Consider the following 23,301-nt stretch of genomic DNA (forward strand, 5'->3'; position numbering starts at 1 on the left):
ATTACACTAGGTACCACATAGTACACCTTTTAAGAGCTGCATAATCAATTACGACTTTTCTGCTTCATTTTACTTACAACTTTCCCTCCCTACACGCGGCTAAACTTGTAAGCTTTGATGCGATAACTTGAAACCCTCCAACGTTAAGATATTGGATGTTCACCTAGTTACATACATGAAAAAGCTTCTTTTGCTATTACCACTGCCCCGGATAATCGGCATCAACAAGAGTCTTGGCCTTTCTTACTACTTGTCAAGTGCCTCTTCCAAGAGACTTGGCAGTGTAACTAAACAGTTCTTGGCTTTCTTATTCTATACTTGTCCCACATGTTGAAAACGCTTGAGAACGCCGTTGATTACATGGGATGTGAATGTATTGTCTCATTCCCAATCCTACTCTAAGAGGTGCAAACCCGCGCCACACGTTTCCAATGCCTTGTCTAATACCATGAGTTGCATCTAACAGTCTTGACAGTCTGACAGTCTTCTTCTTTTTCCCTATGCGGCCTGACGACAATGAGTCTGACGTGCGCTTGTGTCACCCTTCCCGTTCGGATTTTTTGTGCCGTGGTATCAGCCGCCTCTGCTCTATCAAATTCGACCTAGGTCGTGTTATGGCTCGTGTTATAGCCAAGACTTTTTGAATTCCTGGTTTCCAGTAATCCCCGTTTTCGAAAAAACACAAAGCAGCACATCCGGTATCAGGCCGCGATCTCGTCTCCCAGCCGACTTGCCGTGGTTGGAGGGGTTAGGGAAGATCACGATTTTGTTTTTACCACCTGCCGCAGTTTGCCAGCATCACCTTGCAGCCAATAAGGCTGCAAACACACCAACATCCTTTGCTGATCGGCATAGCGAACTTCCTCTCCTAGTCCCATATAGGCATGTCTATATTATGATTTCTCTTCTATTTTTTATTTTACCGGACTGTTGTTGATTCAAGCCTATCTGTCTACCTAAGATCTTCTTCATTTTGGATACCGAGTTGTTTCACGTTTGGATCCCATGCTTTCAGACTTTGAAGGGAATGGAAGAAAATAACAACTTTGCTAACTGCTAACCGCTAACCGCTAACCGCTAACCGCTAACCGCTAACCGAACGAAATCCTGCTCCTTGCTTAACTAATAACGGAAACATAAGCCTTCACCGACCTTACTAGTGGCCTTGGCATCATTTGTCAATGCGGCGACATAACAATGCGGGCGCCAACCAAAATTCAGACGGGCTATCATTACATTATTGCAATGATCGGTAATATCCACGTGTAGCGACTCCGCAAAACACCCCAAGTAGCGAGTCATTAAAGAAAATGATAGCGGCTACATTTGACAAAGGGCGAGACCTTATCCTCGAAATTGGTGCGAAAGACCATTGCTAATCGCGGCGGACAACATTCCTCAAATGGAATCCTTTAATTGCTAGCCTAATATTCCGGTTTGAATGCTGACGCGGCTTCAATCTCTCCTAAGCGTTCTACGATGTAGTATGAAGTATATTAATAAAGCCCCTATTTCGAGATCTACACTAAACAGTTTAGTAACGACTAACCCGTACATCAGAACACAACCATTGATCCTGCTACCTTCTGGGTATATTAGAATCTACGAAAAAGGAATAATTACCCACGTTAGAACCTGTTGATTTAATTGCAGCTAAGCTCGAATTGAGACGCCCAGGACGCCGAGGCCCGGATTTTTCTGCCCCGGGAACTTGAGCTGTTCCGAAAATGTCGTATCAGATGTCTATGTCACATCGAAGAACAATCGAAGTGGACTTCGATCAGCACTACGCTGCAGCGATAGTAGGTAGTATCCAGTAAATAGTAGGGTCACAAGAAATGAAAGTGGCGATTTATGAGCAGGCATAATAGGATGACGTTGATTATCTCTGGGTATCGCGTATTCATATCAAATAAGATGTACCGCCAAGGCGAACACACGAGAAACAAAAACATATTTACAGCAATTACAGCCTGTAGGATTCGGCTAAGGCGGTCTCGGCTTGCAGGCGGTTGCGGCTCATCACATGTTCTAATTTTATAAGCTATACATAGATTAATCAGGTAGGTATAGGTCTTCGCTTAGAAACGCCGTGTCGTATGTATGAAAGGATATGTTTGACTCTTTCGGTGAGGTGATCTTGGGGATCATACATTACATAGGTACATTATCAGGTATGTAAGTGGGAGTGTTTCTGAAACTTGAAATATCATCCCTAGGTTCGGCCCGGGCGTCGATTTCTGCTGAAACATCTTTTAAACGGAATTAGATTCAACTCATCGGCTAACTACCTAACTGAGATTTTCCTAATTGATTTACATTTTCATAAATAAGATGCAGAGCCGCATAACCTAGCCAGGCCCGGCCACCTGGATTCGGATTTGGATTTGGATTTGGACTTGGAAGAACTGACCGCTAAATCTAATTGTCGACTCGACTCTTCTCGCGTCATAATATCTACTTTTTTTTCCTTGTTATAAAAACGTTGCATCGAGCACTCATGATGACGCGGCAGCTCTCATTAATAGGGTGAGAACTCCCAAGGCCGCGCTTTTTCTGACAAGACCTGGGGTTTTCATGCACACCAGAACGCGAATATGGTCAGCATTCTGTACCAAATGGCTTACCTGATGCGATTGGGCGTAGTTGGTGGTTGCGACGACCTCGTTTCGACTTGCGAGATTTTACAAATATATTACCCGAGTATGCCGGCCACGACTTTGAGGTTTACATTCCTAACTCGCCGTTTATGCTCCTACGTGCGACATACTCTACATCGTCGTAACACTGCAACACTATCGACTCATCGTAGGCTTATGGCTCTCGTCGCTCTAGCCATAACGATATGATACATATATTAGATACGTGTATCTGGAGCGGTGGTATGTAGCGATCTGGATTCCTTCGTCGGAGGTTAGCTGGATTCTATTTAGGCGCATTGCTATCTACGAATTCGGTAGACGTGCTTCGTAGGTAACACGTTATCAAGACTTATAACTATTACTTAACCGAGTAGGCACTGAGGATAATCAATAAGAATTGACTTCTAGGTCTAGTTATAAGTTAAAGGGGATAACGAGTCGCTTAATGGACAACTGTCTAGGATACGCCATTGGTATAGTTCGCCTGCCATTCCTATCCTCATACAAAACAGTCCAGATTAAAGCACACGAATAAGTATAAAAGGATCTTTAGCGCAGAACGTGTCATGTCCAACTGAGAAAAGTTTACGGCCTCATACTCTTGTCGGATTGATGCCATAATAAATAGAATATATCCACGTTAGGCTAATGTACTTTAAGAACATCCAAAGACGTGGCTACCCTCGCTTGCTGCCCGCGTCAAATCGATGACCACCATAAGCATCGGACTTACTGCCTATCTAGGCGATGGCCGTTGCCGAATATGCGAACTTGGGTTCAACTGTGTCTGTGTGATATAGGTACATACCTGCTGAATATTTCTGACTCCCAGTTATCATTGTGTCACCTATGTATGTATGTATGTATGTATGTATGTATGTATGTATGTATGTAATGATGGATGACATCTCCTTCCCCACTACACCAGAATTTGCCCTCGGGTGGTCCCGACAAAGCGATACGATATCTAACTCGCTCCTCCTCTTCAATGGATGCAGATTACGAGCATTGATCTAAGGTACGATTCCAGCTAAAAGACAATACACGTTATTATACCCGTATGTTGACTCGCCATGTCAACTGAGAGGGGATCTCGAATATACGTATTTTTTGCCAAGATGTCATGTACCATACTTGGAAGCAAGCCCCTGACCACTCATTTCAGCAGTCGGGATTTCCGAATAGGGGTACATAATGCGATAGTCATAAACTGAAGAAAACCCCCTACAATATCTCTACTCTTTTTGTCGTTCTTCCCCTCTAAGATATTAAAACCATGCTAAATCATCAAGCAACCTTTATGCCTCTGCCAAATACCTCCGATTCGACTTTGCTTCAGCTCGGTTCGCGTTGATCGTTCGAACTCTACAAAGCGACTAGACATACGGATATTGTAACAATATATAGAATTGGCGATCAGGGGCAACTCAAGGTGTCCAAATAACAATTACGATAATACCGACAGTAAACCCCGGCCATAGGCTAAGGTATCTCTACCATTAACGGCTTACCGATAAACACCTACTAATGTTAGTTCTACACGTGGAAAGTTCTTGGCTGTATAAGAGCATACCTGCAATAATACCTGTGATGCATATACTATTAACGTAGAAGTGAAGATCTGGGAGGCTTATCTGCATTCTGAATATTTACCGCAGATCGGTGCTAGCGAATATACACACACTACATATTCCCCCATGCAGATAGACTAGTCTACGAGAGGGTAAGTACCTATGCTTGAAGTCTTTGAAGCATATCAGCCGTATACGATAGATCATACTATCTAACCTATTCCGGATAAAGAGCTTTACAGAAATGATAGTGAATGACACATGCACACACAAGTTCACATTAATACGGCTGACTATAAGTTAAACAAAACCATGGCAAAATCTGGGTTGGGTAAAATCTGGGTTATGAGTGCTGGAGAGCACTCATAAACTATCTAATAGTCTATGATTGACATATTAAGACGAAAGGGATGGTTTCTCGGTAAGAATCCTAACCTGACCGCCATTAAGGTCCGTAAGTACCACGTGGAACTGCTGGGTTAGCCGACTGTACCTTCGACCTAATATCTATCCGTACAGTTCCAACATCCATACGGGCCTCTGGGTGCATGGATCCATGTCGGCCACCAAACCTTCGTATATCTGGTGGCGTCTCTCTTTACTACCACAAAGTCCTGGATCATTTTGGAAAGTGTATGGTTAGGATGTACCCCTGGGAAGGGGTAACAAGTTTCTAAGGCTGTGGAAATAGTGTTGCTAATATTCTGGCTTGTAGACTGGTCCTCGGGGTCTCCGGGATACTCCTCGGTGAGAATTACCACAAGATACAATACCGAAGCGGGGCCGATTTTCCCGGGGAAATATCCGATGTCGTCAACGTGTTGGACTTTGCTCTCTAAGTACTCCTTGACCTTGTTCCTGTTTGTCCTGAAGTAAGCTTCTACAACATCGCCGTCGATAAACTCTAGTTCTAAGGCCATAGCGGGATAATTCGCGAGTTGAATTTTTGTTGTTCGTGGATGCCTAATCCTATATCAACGGAGAGTTGCGAGGCTGAGGGAAACGGTGGATCGATGCTAGTCAAAGCGTACCAAGGATGGGAGGTTATCTGGATAGTATCGTTTATAATAAAATATATCAGTCGTACTTTTGCAAGACGAAACGTTGTATCCGATGTCAGTGGGACAATCAACGTATTGTGACTAAATATTGGTTAGAGTGGTGTATTAAGGATATCTGAGCTGGCACCTGGCACCTGTGTAGTGATAACTTTGATTACTAGGTAATTTAGTTTAATATACTGGTTATTCAATAGTTGTATAGTCTTATGACGGGTTGAAACTGCACTTTAATACCTATTGTTCACAGTTGTAAGTTTGTCAAACTCTAGTTCGATAGGCAAATGCAGCAATTGCCACAAGACTTGTATTTATACTTAACTAAAGGCGTAACTTATAATATGTATAGGTTAGGTACCTACGTATACACGTGTTTGTGTCTTTGTATATGTTATCACTTAATAATTGGTGTATTCTTACTAATTGGCTTTTGATGTGAACATGCAAGCTTTATAAAATAGTTACTAAAGCCAATTTCTTCAACAACACTAAACAGGTTCTTTGTCAGACTCCCTAACCCAATTAAATTATTCAATGATGTTACCCGTACAACTTGATCTGAAAGAAATGGTACCAATGAGGCTGAGTATTACGTGTCAGACCTCAAACTGGTAGTTGTTGATCCTGAAAGCCCCCCAGCCCCCTTAGTCGCGTTATATCAGCTTTTATTGGAGATGGGATGTTCAGCGGGGTTTGCTTAGTACATAGAAGGATTGCTGCCTTAGGTTAGGTACCTAGTTACAGGGGCCGCGTCGTTATTACGGCGAGAAACACTGGATGTTGTTTAGGTGCTGTATCTTGCCGAAATATATAATCATTTCTTGTATGGTGATTGTAAACCTGTAACAATATTTTAGGTACATTCAAAGATTATATTCGCACTATCATCCAATATGATGGAGACGTCCGAAGAGCTCTTTGTTTCTTTGCCGAAAGGCTGTAAGATCTGTTATCGGACATTTGGCAACCCGTCAGACCCGGCCATACTCATTATTTCGGGACATGGAATGTCTATGACGCAGACGCCTGATACCTTCGTCCGATTGCTTAATCCACCAGACCATCCTCACTTCATCGTCCAATTCGATTATCGGGATACTGGCCGTTCGACGTCTTTCCCCGAGCCGCCTTACGGAGAGCGCGTCTACACGTTCGATGATATGGTAGACGATATCATCGGCCTTATAACCCATCTAAAGCTTGAGCGTGTACACGTAATAGGTACTAGCATGGGCGGACCAATTTCCTGGCTAACAGCTGGCCGGCTACCCGACATCGTTGAGAGTCTGGCTCTCATCTTCACGAGCCCAGTAGGGCGCATATCGGATGAGGCAGACAACTTGTCGTTGCTGCTGATGGAGGGACACTATATACTCACAGACGCGTTTGACCCACCCACGGATAGGGATGATCACGAGGGCTGGATAAAAACATATACGGCCATGTATCTTGCCATGGCGACGAAACCGCCTACCGAAGAAGAGAGGGCTGACGCGAGACGCATGTCCGAGATTACGTACTATCGCGAGCGGGAGAGCGGGACGATGTGGAGTAAGACGAATCATTCGGATGCGGCGGGCGTGAGATGGCCTAGGGAGGCGCTTAAGCTTGTTAAATGCCCGACTGTCGTTATCCACGCGGCTAAGGATCAGCTGTTCTCGGTGGACCATGCGAAGGCTCTGAGGGATGGCGTGGAGGGAGCAACGTTGGTGATTATTGACGACTGTGGGCACGAATTACCACACCGGGCTCTAAAGCCCGTGACGGAGGCGATCCTTGCCAACGCGAAGAAGGGAGAACAGATCAAGACGGCCGGGAAGTAATATGAACTATATAGCATTTACTGTAGCTTTGAGGTCACCGACTGTTAAGTTTGCCGTTATTTGTGGGTTTCCCGGGAAAGATACAATATTGAATAAGTACCTAAGGTAGTGGTGGATTAGGAAAGATAGGGTACCTAAAAGGGGGGGGAACAGACGAGTCAAAATGAGAGATAGGCTATCTAGGGCTACAAGCACTTCAGCGAGTCTATATGAATAAAACGATATAATAATATTGCAGAGGATAATGTATTCTGTGAAAGAAACTATGTGTTCATAATTTCTAATTAAAGATCCAACGGATGCCAAAGCTTTAAGATAACCTTGGGCGCCCTTTGCCGTACTGCCTAGTCTTAATATTCGCCTCCCCTATCCCTCCGGGGGCCCGCTCTCCCTCCCGGTTATCCTTATGTAAATGGTTTAATCCCCTCCGTATTCACTACTTGGCGCGGTAAGTCCCTCAAGCCAATATATTTTAGTGTATTTCCAGTGGGCACCATTCGTCTTCTGCACAACGACGAATCTAAACATGTCGTCCAACGTGTTCGTGCAGTTATCGCAGACGTCAAATGATAGTAAGGCTGCCTCTATATCTCCAATAACGTCATTAATACCAGTGCCATCATATGAGCTAGTAAGGACAACGGAAAGGTATGCTGTCCGGTCTTCGGAATTAAGACATTGGACATCTTCGACGAGTTTGACGTTGCGGAGATGATCTATGATCCGCAGACTGTTGGCCTCAAAGTATTTCTGAGCTACCTGGCTCTCGTACGGCATCTTGATATTAGGTGGGTTTGCTCTGGGCAGTGGTTTGTAGATAGGTACTTACCTAGGTAGGAATGGGACTGGTGAAGAAATGTTGGCAGAGTTTAACAGGGAAAGGAAACAAGAGACCGCTTTATATAAGCGTTAGGTATAATGGGTTATCAAAGATTTATTTTATGCTTGTATCAATCCGGAGTCGGGTCTGATTCACGTAGAGTCTATGTGAATTTACATGTCACGATTATCCTTACATAGGTAGATATTGATTCAACGGAATATAAGCAAAAAATAGTGACATAACGGCTTCAATGGCTCAACGAGCCCTTAGCAGTATACATAAGTTGTAGCATATCATCCTTTCACAGTTCTAGAAATTCCCAATCACCCTAGTCTTACAAGTTAACCTCTTCTAGAGTCCTCCATGTATGTATAAGTATTTGGTCGAAGATCTGCATGACTTGGTTACAGCTACACATCGTGACAGGCAACCAGCTCATAATCATATTATGTACAGATCGTTATTAATCAAACGAATCATAAAAATGGCTCTAAGAGCGACATGATTCACGTAAACATTATTAGAGCTATTCACCCGAAAATTTGATATATCTAAAGTCTTCCGTCAACATATCATGGGGTTTAAAGACTAGGTATGGTCCATCGTGGGTTGACGTAAAAATATCATATAGACAAAATTGACCTACTCCAACCTGATCAAGTTTACCAGAAGCGGCTTCAAATTCATAATACTAAAGAGACTTAGCAAGGGCTAGACTTAACTCCAAGTAAACCATGGGCTTCTCAGCGCATTCGCGGGAGCCGAGGGAAATGACGGCGAAAACGTCACTTGTTGCTTTCCTTGCTGCTATTCCTTCCTCTGAATCTATAGGGGCTAACCAGCGTTCTGGTTCGTATTTAAAAGGGTTGGGAAAGCATTCCTATTTGATCAAAATCGTCCATATTAAAGGGAAGGTTTACACTTTTAAACCCGTTTTGAGAATAATTGGCAAGAAACGAGCTTCTCTGCCATAGACAACGTTTACCGTATCTTTGGTGAACGAACTAGGAGTCGTGGTATGTAGAAGAGGGTTAACGCCAAGACCGGCCAGTTCTCTCAGTTGGCAATGCACTCGGGCTCGCCGAATGAAAAGTACTGTTAAATTGAATTAAGCTACGCTTGATGATAGCTTAGGGGGCAGCATTTTGTACTATGCAAGACGAATTCAGATAGTCTCATTATCATACAGACACAAACACGTACACTAGACAGTGTATAAGTGCAACATTAAGGGTTTCCTCCAATCCATCTAAATTCTTACAAGCTTCCCTTCACCTTACCCTCAGCCTCTTGAGCTGCACCCTTTGCTTTGCCTTTCAACTCTTCGGTTTCGCCCTTCACTTGGCCACGGATCTCCTCCGCCGTACCTTTCACCTTGCCTGTATCTACTTCGCCTTTTACTTTCGATGCAAGGTTGGCTGTTTGAGCATCACTAGTTAGCAAGTCTATCACTAGTTTAATAATATGAAGTGGTGGTAAGATGCTCACCTCCCGCATTGATGCCATCAACTAGTTTGTCAGAAACCTTACGATCTACTGTTTTTAATGTGTCCTTGGCAGTTTCTGTGACTGTCTTTTGTGCCGCGATGCTTGTGCTAAAGTGTCGTGGAGCAGGGACCACGGCAATTCTAGAAGTGGTGGCCAGACGGCGAGCGGTGACTTCGAGGAACGACATGATGGCAATGACAATGACAATGGTTGATTTGATGCTTGTGCGGGTAGCTTTATTTGTATTGGGATTGAAAGACCCTTGCTTTGGGATAGCTAAAGTAGTGTCGAAAATATAAAATAGAATATTGTAGATTTAGGAGTGAAGTATGAATAGAAAAGCGGTAGAAAATATAATAACGTACCTAAGGCAAACGAGAGCTACATGTATAAGAGGGGATTAGCAAAGATGATGGCTAGTGATGTCATAATTATATTCATGGCTAACATCCCAACCAATTAGCCCAAATAGACTCCCAGAAGAGGAAATAGCGCGGGGTCCGTGGCGTCGTTCGAAAGATCGTTGTATGCGCATCTTTGCGCCCCGAAGTAAAACTTCAGTGGGGAGTGACGTCTTGGATGACCTTGCTGTCTTATTTTTTATATTTTTACGCATGCCATGTAGCCAATTTATAAATGACGCCATAGTGCATTGAGGCTCTTCACCGATTTATGAGCATACGTCTAAGTAGCTTTCCTACATGATCTTTGCTCATGCAATGAAAAGAGGCATGAAGCTACATAAATATACCTATCTCTGTTAAAAGTTCAACTGACAATTGGTATGCGCCCTATGAAAAAGTTCCCTCCATCTTTGGACTGGTTAAGATGTCTATAAGTTGCTTTAAAATTTATTTCACATCATGTTCTTTCTTACATAGTATATTATATAAGTGACATATGGTTAAAAGCCTCGTTAGAGCCTCTGTGTTAGTCGTTCTTTTCAACTCTTATAAAGCTACCAGCTATACCGTGCTTCGTATGCATCGCCTGCATCGCCTAAGAATATACAACATTGAAAATAGTAACGATGATACTAAGCTAAAAGACTAAAAGGCTGCATAATAGATACCATTATCTTTGAGCGAATAGCACCCCATTCCGGAAATTAAACTCATTGTTTATTCTTTGTTGCAATACGTTGTTACCACAAACGGCCATTCATTCTGTTGCACTTTATAACCATCTGTAAGCTTGGGGTGCTCTACTTGGCTGCCCACAACAATTAAGTACACACATTATCTGTTTTTAACATACGAATTTTATGAATTTTAGTTTAGTCGACTACTAATATTGATACTGTTAATATTTGACGTTTTGACATAATCACCATGGCTGATCCAGACGATGGACTACCAAAAAACTACCTTGAGAAAATTCAATTGCAGAACTATAAGTTCCAAATGTTTCGAAGGTTTGGCTGGACAATGAGATGGGATAAACAATATATAAAGGATAACCGGCATTATTGGACACGAATTAATGTGCCTAGGGTCGGCCCCCCGCCAGTCTTCGATGAGAAGCCCATAGAATGGACTCAGAGACGATATCACAACCCTTCGGCAATATCATCGGCGAGGCCAGATATAGAGGATCCGCGACACGATAATGACGAGAATGCTAACAAGGCGAGAGATGCATTGGCAAATGCCAAATATTACTTTCGCTCCCCTGTGTTCCGCTACCAGAAGGTCTTAGGTTTCGGAGGTTGTGAGTAAACTTTTTGAGGATGAAGATGTAGATCTAGTTTATAGCACTATATTTAGCTGAGTGATTGCTAATCAAAATACCGATGGTAGTGGGACTGGCGCTTCACTACAGGTATGATGGTGAAGGGACCCCTAAAGACGTTGCCGTAAAACTCTCTCTCGCGTCATGGCAATCAGACGAGTTACGGAAGGAAGGAAAAGCCATGGAAGTAAGGTAAACCCAATATGAAATTACAGATATGTATTGCTTACAATATTCAGGCGATGTTGGGAGCAACGCATACCGTTCAGCTGGTACGCCCAGAGGACGTCGGTAGAGAGCCACATGCTCCATTCTTTCCGAGACCAACGGTAGACGACTCTTCCGACGAAGAACAATCCAGCGGCGATGAAAGCATTGATCAACCACACCGGCCTAGAAGAGTTCCCCGTCATCTTAGGCCCCCAGCGGAACTACAAGCGCGGATACAAGGCTACAACAATCGCTATAGGACATGGTATTACCGCAATGCTACATTAGAAGCTAGGAAAGATTTCCTACTCCTCGAGTATATTCAGGGAGGTGATCTACGGATGCTGATTAGTAGAATATCGGAGGCAACCCCAGGGCCTGGAGGACCTGGAGGAGTCACGCCAATTCCTAATAGAATACTTGTATGCACTATTGAGCTCCCCCCTTTTCTTTCTTTGGCTTGCCTCCTGAGGTTACTGTTAGAAGCAATTACTAACTCTCGTTGTTATAGTGGGCGTTATGGCTTTGCTGTAAGTTGAGATCTTCTATATGCAGTGCTTTTAATTTCTAATTGGTGTAGTGGTGCGGGCTTGTGTAGGGATGAAATACCCTCCCCGTAAATTCCACCCCCAGCGGTTTGACAGGGCCGAACTGGTTGAGGATGTCCCTCCCTTTCGCAAAAGGTGGAGGGCGAAGAACTGGGTCCACTTTGATATCGACCCGACTAATAGTAGGTAGTCCTTCCTTAGAGTTTCTGAGGCGTTACCAGGGAGGTAGCTTACGATTATCCAGTTTTTGTTGGAAATGTTGAGCGCCCAGAATGGGACGAGCCGGCATCTAAAAACGCGCCTTTCACGGGACCTGTGACTCCCGGAGAAGGCCTAGCTCCTAGAGAAGAATATATTCCAAAGACTTCGCCTATAGTAACTATGAATTACTTCTCAGGAATGTTACGACGGCTGAACGTAAGAGTGACCCGCGGAGAATCGTCTACGGCACGGAAAGGTAAAGCTCCTGAAGGGGCATCCCGCAAACGAAAGCATGACGTATACCATAGAGATAGGGCATTGGGCGAGCATTTATTTATCCCCAAACTAAAGGTGTGTAAACTGAATATGGGGATGGTTGCATGACTGCTAACCGCCAACTGATAGCTCGCAGACTTTGGGTTAGCGGAACAAATTAAACCTTACAAACGAAAGTCCGTGATATCTGTTGATTTCGTTGGTAGTGCTGCTAACAGAAACATAGCCAGTACTATGTGAGGAGGCGAATGATTGGAAAGAGTTCATTTTTTGCGCCTGTAAGTTATCCTCCCCTGGTCTCATGATTTATAGAGCCCGTATGCTAAGTGGAATACTACCTACTTATAGGAACAATTCGCGTCGGATTGGGATACAATTCCCGCCGATGCCGATGGGCCAGAGGCGGGAGAAAATGCAGTGGCGGGGAGTTATAGCGCGGCAACAAACGTATGGGGTATCGCAATGGTAAGTACCTAATTTATCTTGTATAGATCAGGTTAGGTAGTCTGTTTCTTCATCTAATTCTTTGCAAGACGATGTGGGTTATCATAACCCAAAGACAACCACCATCACCACCTCAACCTCAAATACCAGCCGGAGTGATTATACCAGGTGGGAGGAACGCGGCGAATATCGACGAAACAATCAGAAGAAGAAATCCAAACCAACCAATATCATACTGTCCATTGTTAATGGACGGACAATTCAACCATGTCGATGAAGACCTCAGAAGAACAATCTATCAATGCATGTACCACAACCCGAGTCATCGTCCGACAGTTGAGGCGTTACTAGTTCAAGCGCGAGTAGGGATTCAGAAAGTTTTCCCTAACGAGACCGACGAAATCGTCAAACGCTGGGTTGACAGATTTGTACTAAGCGCATCGACTGACTAAAGGTAGATTTTTGGTAGAGGGATTGCATGATAGATGATAGACACGGAATGGACATAGAGTTGAGAAGAGATTGTAGGATATTTTTGTATATTATTATGGAATGATCTAATACCGTCTAAACGTATTCTCATGTGATTCAAGGATCGTCGATCGTGCTAAGGGAATGTATTTATGAACACCTATCTGTCAGCAGCCCTGTGTCGATCGCTGACGCCGATCTTAACGGCGGGTAAGCTTGACGGGATGTACTCGTAGCTGGTTGAATTACGAATTGTCTGAGACAGGAAGAAACCGTCGGGTTTAATACCTAGCGAACATATGAGAGCTGGAAATGATAGCAAGATGACTGGTTCTATATCCTAGGTAGGTAGTTACATGAGGCTGAATGTGTTGGATTGGTATCCCTTAACTAAGCTGATGGCTGACATGCTGAGAAAGGCAGCATGTAGCGGGAGTGATGTCACTGGTGAGTTTTATTTAGCAAGATCTTCAAGATAGAACAGACCCTTTTTCTTCTTCCAGCACGGTTGTAGAAGTGATCTCTGGGGTCTGTGCGTGGGGGATGGGGGGTAACCCCTTGACTTATACGGATTAAATCTACCTATGTTTCTTGTGTAGCTTGATCCTCTTTCATCCCAATGATACCTTTCGACGTCAAATCAACAAAAACATAAATCCTTAAGGCATAGAATACTTGTTGATGGTCGAGGAGCATGAGACAGAATTTTGAGAATAAGCCATTATTAGCTAAGCGCTTGTTATTTTGCGTCTGTTGACGACTCAATGGGAATATTTCAACTTCTCCCTTCTCCGCCCTACACCGAGCGTGGCTCGGGTACGCCTTCGCGTGACGATGTGGTGTCACGGAGATGTCAAATCAGCCTAGCCACTTTGATGACCGCCAGATGTTTGTTTGAACTTGATAGATCCATTGGCTTACATTTTCTCGCTACTAAGTATCTGCGAGAGTTCGGTCATGATCCGTCTCTGTGTTGATAATTCCGTGGTCTGGTATGGCGACGGTATAATCAGCACTAGTAAAAGTTGACAGCTACAACATAACTGCCTTTAATAGCTGCTGATGCAAGGCACTCAGCTAACAGCGGGAACGATCTACAATGTGCCGATCGTAGCAAGGAATATGATCCTAGGAGGATTATGCAGAAGCCATCTGGATATGCGATCCGGCCGGGAAGACTGTCTGGATACCTTCTAACAGCACATTCTACGTCTCTATTCCCCGTGATTGCTATGCTGAAAGTATTAGGTCACTTAGGTAAAGACGCGACTCGCAGCCCGGCTTTCAGAAACCCGCCATGGAGTTCTATTATTTAAAGGTCATTCATCTTCCTCGAAAACCCAGATTTCTTGTGGAGTTCTAACACCATAGCGACCTCGTACGAACTTGATTCAATCAATTCATATTATCTACCTCATTATAGACCATCAACTATAACGATTACGATATGAAGACCTCTACATCCTTGTTCTCAGTCATCGTAGGCCTCTGCTTGGCAGGTGTCCAGGCTGAACTGCCCTACAACATGCCAGAGTGGCGTACGCAACCCCAAGTCGCCCAGTAGAGTTAATAAGCAAACACTAATAGATAATTATCAGGGAGAGGAGCCAGTCCCCCTATCATCCCGTCAGAGCACCCGACATGGCAATACCCTCACCACCAACCTACTGGTGAACCGCATCATCCTCATCCGACTAGCGTTCGCCTACCTGGCCATCACAGACCGCATCCCACTAGTTACCCTCAACCCACCGGAACTACCAGTCCTCACCAGCCTTGCAAGACTGCTGCTGACTGTGCATACCTTTCCTGCACGCAGCAGATGCCTCGAAGTGAGCCGACATGCGTCCAGAGCCGGGTTGCAAGGTAAGAATCAACTATTAACCCCCTTTAGTGTATGTTCCGTATAAGCTAATCCTCCCTGATTAGGTTCTGTTCATGCACAGTACCAAAGGCGGAGTAAGACAATAGGAATAAACAAAATGATGACTCGGTCGCTGGGTACTTCTTGAAGTGACCCCTTTTCTTAGGACTTGCTGGTTAGGTGTTGTGCAGTTATGGTTTGCTTATTAGTTATCTTATTCGGTTAGAAAATCAAGGATTTAAGGATCCTCTGAACTCTGGTACTTGTTATTAGTTTTATTGTTATACTACTAGAAAAGCTTTTGTGATGAATCGGGTTTACTCCTCCTGCTCTTGATCGAATATATTAGTGAAGTACCTGTGTTGAATCTTCTAGGTTAAGTGGTTTTAAAATTCACAGGTAGGCATTAAATATTCATACTCGGGAAAGAACAATCCTATATAACTCCATTGTGGTTATGAGGTTAAGATTTATCTTAGTTAAGGGCTAGGCCTGCGTGGATCATACCTCAGATAGGGAGGCTGGTATGAATCTCGCCAGTTAAATCGCGCTTAAGGGTCATTGATTTGGAATTAATACCCTCTTGCGCCTAGTCCCTTGATTCTGGGCATATAATCGCGCTTCTACTGCATTGATATATTAAACGCGCTCTTACTAAGCGACGTTCTGGGCCATGTGGCTTGTTCTTCCGTGTGTTCTGGTGGCGATTTCATGTGATGAAACTAATGGACGGTTACCTCGATCCATCTTCGACAAGAAGTGAAGGGCCGAATTCATGTGCATTCGATACCTCGATATTATACTGCTCTGTCCTGTCGAGTGAGACGCCCAGATTCTCAGTTAAGCTGATGATATAATGAAAGCTCCATCCTCGAATGGGTCATCCCTTATTTATATTGGATTTATAATTATCTAGGCTCTATGATAGTAAACGATACACTTGAGTGTACCCTCTTGATACCTAGATGCTTATCCTGCCGACGAGATTTTTATGGAATCACTTGAATATTGGCATTATTGGGGATTTCTTAGATGTAGCTTAGACAGTCCTCTCGGTTTATATTTCCATCTTTTACTTTCTTTAAAATTACCAAAATATCGTACGAAGTGATAAAGATGACTACACGTATGTCTCAGCCAAGACTGACATAAGGATATTTCCAGGCTTGGGATCACTTTCTACTTTGATGCTTGGTTCATATCTTAAGATATTGATTGGCTCGGCCTCTTATAAACCCCATAGGGTCTCGGAGGCTATAATGAACTGAACCCACCCTACTCCGGTTAATATCGATCTTGACATATTCGGATGTATTGGGGAGAGTGTACTCAACCTATCCCGGCAGTTAGAAACAGTGCTAAACTACTTCCAAGTTGCCAGAATCCATTTTTCCCTTCCACAGAGTAGTACTGAACCAGGGACTGGCCAATGTTGCTATGACCAGAACGTGGAATGCAACCGAAGTCTAAGCCTCATGGGGTCACTACCTTATATGCGTAGTTTTTATCGTTCTATTATTATTCGCTTTGCTAGGACGGCTGACCGGACAGTCTTGCAGGTCTGCAATCCCGATAATAGATAAAAGTGCTGAGCCTGCCGCAACCCTCTCGCCTGGTGGTCTTCCCCCACGGTTACTATTCTTATTTATACGACGATCGCCCGATAGTTGACCTTAAGTCCAGTGAACAATATGCAGTTAACCTCGCTCACCGCGTTGGCATTAGCCGCGCCAGCAAGCGCGCTAATTCGATTCTCATGCTCTCAGCTTGTGGTTGACCGTATCGACCCGCTAGTGAATCCGGGCATGGCGCCCTCGCCGCATCTACACCAGATCATCGGCGGAGTAAGTTATGGTTGGGTGGGCTAAAGAAGTAAACAAGTGGCTAATCGACGTAGAATTCGCTTAATGTGACTATGGATCCTACTAAAGACATGCCTGGCGAGTCTACTTGCACAAGCTGCCAATTCACCGAAGATACTTCAAATTACTGGACCGCTGTTCTCTTCTTCAGGGCCCGTAACGGCACCTTTAAACGTGTACCGATCCGACCTAATGTCGGGTTCGACGGCGCCGAGGGCGGTATGACCGTTTACTACATGCAAAACGGCTTGGCAGACTACCAGCAGCGGTCCAAGGTCACAGCTTTCAAGCCTGTAAGGCTCTCGTTGTCCGCGAATATCGAGCACTGAGCATATAGAGCTGATAAGTTTAGGGATTCCGTATGCTTATCGGCGATGCGATGGCTCGAACTGCCGAAGACGCCAACAAATACAAGCAGGTTACCTACACCTGTCTGCAAGATATGAACACTCGTTTCCCCGAGACCAAGAACCTCCCCAATAAGCCATGCCCGGCAGGCATCATGGCAAACATTCGCTTTCCAACGTGAGTCGGCTACGCGTATATATACCGAAGTTGTTGGGGAGTCATCTAACATGTAGTAGTTGCTGGGATGGAAAGAACCTTGACACGGTAGACCACATGAGCCACATGGCATACCCAGCCAGCGGTACTTTCGACTCGCAAGGGCCCTGCCCGGAAAGCCACCCCGTACCTGTTCCCCAGCTCATGTATGAAACTATCTGGGATACTCGCCAGTAAGTTTGTCTTCTTATAGACTAGTTGTTTCGTCCGATTAGTTAATTATGATGACTGTAAAGATTTAACGACCCTAATGAATGGCCCGAGGACGGATCCCAGCCCTTTGTCTGGAGCATGGGTGACCAGTAAGTAGCACGCATCCCAAACAATGCTCAAAGAACTTGCTGACGCAGGCTTCCAGCACTGGATATGGTAGTCACGGTGACTATCTCTTCGGCTGGAAAGGGGATGCTCTCCAAAGGACTATGGACACACCCTGTTATGTCACTTGCCCTACATTAACCACGCAGTCAATTGCCAACCAGAACAAGTGCAAGATTGACCGGACTGTTAAAGAGGACATTGATTCTTGTAAGTTATTGAAGCATCCTTAAACTGGAGAACAATTTAGAATAACTACTGATAAAATGCCTAGGGCTATCCGAAATCCCTGGAAGTCCTGAGATATCGAAGAAACACTAGAAGCGAGCGTGTGTGTTTGTTAGTTTGAGGCGAAGTCAAGGCTAAGCGGAAAGTGTTCCTTGCAATGGACAGGCCATGAATCCGCCTAGGATAATTTCAGCTTTCGATACCGCCATGTTCAACTTGACAAATTCTTGTTCCGCTGTTACGTACTCGTGTCTGTGCAAGTGATGAATGAGCAATTAGTCCCGGGCAATCGAAATCGAGAGATTTATAATATGGAGTCTTTAACTCGCTAGAAATAATAGCCCATTCGATTATATGTATTCCTGTTTTAGAGGCGTAAGGCGATATTTACAGCCAAGCCCGCGGGGTAAGTTCAGCTGTAGCCTGTCAGCTTATGTACATTGAGAAGACCCATGCCCCGTGTACACAGTTCAAGGCATCATCGCGTACGTATTCGTATGGAGACCGCTACCAACCACCCCTGAAATTTACTTGTGATCTTACAGTTTCCCTTTCAATATCATACAGGCTCCACACTACGAAGTACACGTCTGAGCAAGATGAGGGAGTCTCTATTAATATAATGAGGAACCTATATACACAGGGGGTAGCAAAAATAGAAGTTCAACCGAAAGATCCGCAGATCTTTACTCAGACACTTTTACATAATTTATAGTTATATTATTATCGACTTCTGTAAATACTATAACTCTAGAATATCGAACAGCTTGGTGAATACCTAACTTAGGTATCTGGGTACATACTATAACCCATAGCTACGTTCTAACTCGAGATACACACCCACACTCTCAATCCCCTTTAAGATCGCTTGGGGGCACAACATGATGACGGCCGATATTGTGTTACCACTCGTGCGGGGCTTTTACGCCCTGCTCGCCGTTATTGTGCTACGCTTCCTGTATAGAGCATATGTCGAACGGAGGCGGGTAAGAACTTTAAAGGCTCAAGGAATTGTGAGTTCCATTAACTACCAAAATGAATAGCAGGATATTAAACTGATCCATTTAAGCCCGTACTGCCACATTCATTACTATTCGGCCATCTTCCCGTCTTCGCAGCCTTTCGAGCGTCTCATCCTCCAGATGTTAATATATATGAATTCCATCCCTGGCTCGTTGCAAATGTCGATAAATACTTCCCTGGTCATAAGAGATTGCCACCGGTGGTTTATTTGGACCTTTGGCCTGTGTCAAGGTCTCTTGTACTTATATTTGACGCCGTAGCTGCGGCTCAGTGCACGCAGGTCAAGAGTCTCCCCAAGGACTCGGTCATGCACGAATACATGCAGCCGTTGACAGGAGCAATGGATATCGTTTCGACAGAAGGAGAGCTATGGAAGAAATGGCGGTCGATGTTCAATCCCGGTTTTAGCCAACGGAATCTTACAGCTCTGCTGCCGGAGCTCATTGAAGAGGCTCAGATATTCGCAAATGGGCTTAAGGACCAAGCTGGCCAAGGAGAGGAGTGGGGTCCGGTATTCCAGCTGGAGAAAAAGACGATCAACCTGACTTTCGACATTATTGTGAGAGCATCTGTGTTAGTATACCTTAAAAAACATCAGGATTCCGGTTATATACTTCGGTACACTGACACGAGATAGAGATTTACGTTTACATGAACAGTCTAACCCATCAAGCAGCCCGTTCAAGACCGCCCTAGTAGATCAACTTCGGTTGATGGGGAAGCTATCAAAATCCGCAAAAGCCTTCCATTCTAGCCAGCTTCTCTGGCATCAGAGATCTATCGACCGAAACAACCGCACCATGCGCGAGTTTCTACTTCCGCAGATAGAAAAAAGGCTACAGTCAGACGTCAACGCCAGCCAAAAGAAGACAATCGTCGATCTTGCTATGAATTATGTCGAAAAGGAAAATTCTGGTACTTTCGGAGGAAAGCCCGATGCTGAGTTCGTCGATAGACTCCTAGCGAACTTGAAGGCCTTTATGTTTGCTGGCCACGATACGACTTCGTCGACGATCTGTTTTATGGTAAAGATACTGCAGGACAATCCGGACTGCTTAGCGAAGCTCCGGGTCGAGCATGACTCTGTCCTAGGGCCCGATCCGGAGAAGGCTATGGAGGTTTTGATCGCATCGCCCCACCTCTTGTACTCGCTACCGTACACTTTAGGCGTCATTAAGGAGACTCTAAGGCTGCATCCGCTCGCTGCGACGGTTCGTGATAGCGACAGTATCCCGGGATTTTCAGTCAGCGCGCCAGGATCGCCTACCAGGTATCCTATGGAGGGGTTCGGACCTTGGGTGGCGGCACCCGGAGTACAGCGCAATCCCGATTATTGGCCACGACCAGACGATTGTCTACCAGAGCGCTGGATGGCCGCCGAGGGCGATCCGCTTTATGTTGCTACTAAAGAAGCTTGGGTGCCGTTTTCTTTAGGACCGAGGAACTGCGTTGGAATGGAGTTGGCGATGGTCGAGTTAAGATTAGTCGCCATATTAATAGCACGTACGTTTGACATCGAGGAGGCATGGGAAGAGTGGGACAAGAAGCAGTAAGTACTCCAGCCCAAACAACTGACCGCCGATCCCTACTATACCTCCTTAGAGGTAATTGTGTACATGGTTACTAACCCAACTACTCCTAACAGAGGTCCCAATGCTACGCCTACTCACATTGTAAATGGCAGACGCCTCTACGGTGTTGGGAATGGACCAGTCCACCCGAAGGATGGTATGCCAGTGCATGTGAGGCTACGAAATCATAAGCTATTCACCTGAGGGTAACAGACTAGCTTGTTCGTGATGTATAAATATGACGACCAGTTCATAGAATTGAAGATCTGATTGCCATTATTAGTGTACCTAAATTCAGTCATACCTGTTATAAATTAGAATGTTCGCTGAAATACGTAGTGCCTGCTGAGGCTACTTGTAGCTGATTCCGAGTACGCATTGGAAGCCCCTTTTTATATTAACACTAGAGGTTCGCTAACATCTCGACCAGCCAACAATTGGCTAATGCTAGTGATCCTAATCATACCTTAGCAGATAGACGGCCTCAATAGAAGATCGTCGACCTAGAATTGGATTGTACCTGTGGCGTCATCAGTGAAGAAGTAAATCACGCAATAGAGGATATCTAGGACTATACTAACTAGTAGCAAAGCGGAATTTGAAGATCGACCAATGTGTAGGAGTGGACATGAGGAAGCTCAATCTGACCTCTTGGTGATCCGTCTTTTTGACCCCCATGCCGTCCTAGATATAGGATGCTTAGCGGGGCTCGAAGAATCGCAGGATCAATATGTTCTATCATGTTAATTAGGTTTAGCCCCGGGTCATTACTAAAGTTTTAGTTGATTCCAATGTTTGTTCTATGTGTAGTGTGTAGAAGGTAGATTCGAGCTGGCATTAGAATCCATGCCGTGCGGCATCCTACTAGAGGATCTGCGGATGATGCTAACTAACATGATTGATAACAGTAAATCGCGATCCTGTCCAAGTCCTAAATGTGACATATATCTGGGATAGATACAAAGCTTTGACATACCTAAGGTATGTCACGACTCGTGCAAGCCGCCTCTCGGTGGTATTAGGAGTCAAACTCCTTACTAGTTCCAAATACTAGCATCTTAGGCTTAAAAGATGGATTAGTTACCTCCATTAAGCTATTAGTTCATGCAGGTACATTTATTTATGAGGACCTGGCTAAAAATGGAATATGCGAACACAATAAGTGACCGAGTCTTCGAGGATTGCGATTGTCGTAAGCGGCTGACGTGACCATCGTTACAGCTGTATGACGTTAAGGCCGTCGCGTAACCTCAGCTGCAGATCTCGCGCACAGATGCAGATGTTGTTGTGTGTTGGTACACAGCTTCCCCCGTTTTGGATGTTATCGTCTAGTGTTCTGGTGTTCTGGTGTTCTGGTGTAAGCTTGGTGATGTTTCGCGACGAATTACCAAATCTAGCTCATGTTTAGGTAAGACCGCTATTAAGACCGCTAATTAAAAATCCTCCTAAATTAGAGCATATGCCAAGAATTTAATACAGGGATAGAAAAGCTTATTTCTTTTTAACTGCCCGCATGCATGTACATTATGTAGGTAGTGTGCCTAACCTAATGTATACCATGTATACAACCCCGAATCCCAACCTCCAACCTTTTTCGAGCGTTCTAGAAGCGTAATACATTCAAGCGTTTTCAGGCTTTGGGTACCTACATACACACATGTGCCATCTCATCTTCCTTGGTCATTTTTTCTTGTTTATGTACTGCTTAGGTGTGCGGCATCGGCCCATTGAAGTGTTCTATGTACGATCGACAGAGAGCTGTCCTGATACGTACTTAGGTACTGATCTGGATCTGTCTTTCTGTGAACGTATATTATTGTACAAAGTACGCAGGATTAGTGTTGAATCTAAAGACTTTAAATAGCACCCCACGTACCACATCGTCATCTGAAGTCATGTACACAGTGTATATATTTTATTAGCTTCAGAAATAGTCCAGGCACGCCCCTAACGTCTACATCCTATTGGATACATGTATGAAAACGCTAGTTATATGTACCATTGTATCTCCGTTTCTAGTTCAGATAGGTACTAAACTGTAGCGTAAAGTCCACTTATATTGGTTGCAATATAGGTACGTACCATTAACACCAAAACTAATCCAGGGGTACCAAAACCTGCTTCATCTCAATCTGTATACTACGTAAGGTATTTATTGCTATCAAAGAAAAAGTGACGCCAAATTGTCGAGATATTGCGTAGAATATTTTCTTGTTCCACGGCTCTAACCTGCCTACGTAGCCGCCCCCGTTTATGTAGCTAGAACAGCGTTGGATCTGGGTCGCCTAATCCTGGTGAACCAAACCACAATATCAAGGGACTCTGCCAAATCCTCCACAAGCCGTAGAAATGAAAATATCTATCAAAAATCGCCTGAAATGACCTAACCATCCAGTTGCTTCTACGCTAAAAGCTGATATCATATTGGTGCAAGGTAAAAGTGCAAATATCAGATCTTTAGTGATTCCTGCGGATTGGAAAATATTTCGAGATTTCTATCTCGACAACTTAGAGCCGTAATACAAGCAATCCAAATTTTTATTCGTTCCGACTGGCTAGTTAGAGCAACCTGACTCGTCGTCAAC

General features: G+C 44.4%; 7 protein-coding genes across 7 annotated transcripts; 5 read left to right on the forward strand and 2 right to left on the reverse strand.

Moving 5' to 3' along the window:
• The first annotated feature begins 5,539 nt into the window (after window positions 1–5,539).
• On the forward strand, window positions 5,540–7,326 carry F4813DRAFT_377735 (alpha/beta-hydrolase). Its single transcript, XM_049245263.1, has 2 exons — window positions 5,540–5,759; window positions 5,822–7,326. The coding sequence occupies exon 2, from the start codon at window positions 6,165–6,167 to the stop codon at window positions 7,092–7,094; it is 930 nt and encodes a 309-aa protein (XP_049094496.1). The 5' UTR covers window positions 5,540–5,759; window positions 5,822–6,164; the 3' UTR covers window positions 7,095–7,326.
• Window positions 7,327–7,511: 185 nt separating this feature from the next.
• F4813DRAFT_400943 (uncharacterized protein) lies at window positions 7,512–7,932 on the reverse strand (the record flags this gene model as incomplete). Its single annotated transcript, XM_049248331.1, has 1 exon — window positions 7,512–7,932. Exon 1 carries the CDS (start codon window positions 7,869–7,871, stop codon window positions 7,512–7,514), a length of 360 nt encoding a protein of 119 aa, XP_049094497.1. The 5' UTR covers window positions 7,872–7,932.
• A 1,046-nt stretch (window positions 7,933–8,978) lies between these two features.
• F4813DRAFT_377736 (uncharacterized protein) lies at window positions 8,979–9,908 on the reverse strand. The gene is made up of 2 exons (XM_049245264.1): window positions 9,406–9,908; window positions 8,979–9,335 (listed from the first exon to the last, which is right to left on the reverse strand). The coding sequence occupies exons 1-2, from the start codon at window positions 9,590–9,592 to the stop codon at window positions 9,175–9,177; spliced, it is 348 nt and encodes a 115-aa protein (XP_049094498.1). The 5' UTR covers window positions 9,593–9,908; the 3' UTR covers window positions 8,979–9,174.
• Window positions 9,909–10,609: 701 nt separating this feature from the next.
• On the forward strand, window positions 10,610–13,402 carry F4813DRAFT_377737 (kinase-like domain-containing protein). The gene is made up of 10 exons (XM_049245265.1): window positions 10,610–11,115; window positions 11,205–11,323; window positions 11,376–11,768; window positions 11,858–11,876; window positions 11,927–12,076; window positions 12,139–12,446; window positions 12,501–12,547; window positions 12,598–12,649; window positions 12,720–12,836; window positions 12,905–13,402. The coding sequence occupies exons 1-10, from the start codon at window positions 10,737–10,739 to the stop codon at window positions 13,265–13,267; spliced, it is 1,947 nt and encodes a 648-aa protein (XP_049094499.1). The 5' UTR covers window positions 10,610–10,736; the 3' UTR covers window positions 13,268–13,402.
• Window positions 13,403–14,498: 1,096 nt separating this feature from the next.
• On the forward strand, window positions 14,499–15,311 carry F4813DRAFT_307701 (uncharacterized protein). The gene is made up of 3 exons (XM_049240840.1): window positions 14,499–14,824; window positions 14,885–15,152; window positions 15,216–15,311. The coding sequence occupies exons 1-3, from the start codon at window positions 14,734–14,736 to the stop codon at window positions 15,247–15,249; spliced, it is 393 nt and encodes a 130-aa protein (XP_049094500.1). The 5' UTR covers window positions 14,499–14,733; the 3' UTR covers window positions 15,250–15,311.
• A 1,107-nt stretch (window positions 15,312–16,418) lies between these two features.
• F4813DRAFT_377746 (uncharacterized protein) lies at window positions 16,419–18,487 on the forward strand. The gene is made up of 7 exons (XM_049245266.1): window positions 16,419–16,994; window positions 17,048–17,305; window positions 17,365–17,537; window positions 17,597–17,749; window positions 17,813–17,878; window positions 17,935–18,104; window positions 18,169–18,487. Exons 1-7 carry the CDS (start codon window positions 16,842–16,844, stop codon window positions 18,213–18,215), a joined length of 1,020 nt encoding a protein of 339 aa, XP_049094501.1. The 5' UTR covers window positions 16,419–16,841; the 3' UTR covers window positions 18,216–18,487.
• A 516-nt stretch (window positions 18,488–19,003) lies between these two features.
• On the forward strand, window positions 19,004–20,920 carry F4813DRAFT_383953 (cytochrome P450 4V3; the record flags this gene model as incomplete). The annotated part of the gene is made up of 4 exons (XM_049246008.1): window positions 19,004–19,135; window positions 19,192–19,718; window positions 19,783–20,694; window positions 20,791–20,920. 4 exons carry the CDS (start codon window positions 19,004–19,006, stop codon window positions 20,918–20,920), a joined length of 1,701 nt encoding a protein of 566 aa, XP_049094502.1.
• Between the last annotated feature and the right edge of the window lie 2,381 nt (window positions 20,921–23,301).

The sequence above is a fragment of the Daldinia decipiens genome, assembly GCF_022478715.1.
Source record: "Daldinia decipiens strain CBS 113046 unplaced genomic scaffold F4813scaffold_66, whole genome shotgun sequence".
Lineage (NCBI taxonomy): Eukaryota > Fungi > Ascomycota > Sordariomycetes > Xylariales > Hypoxylaceae > Daldinia > Daldinia decipiens.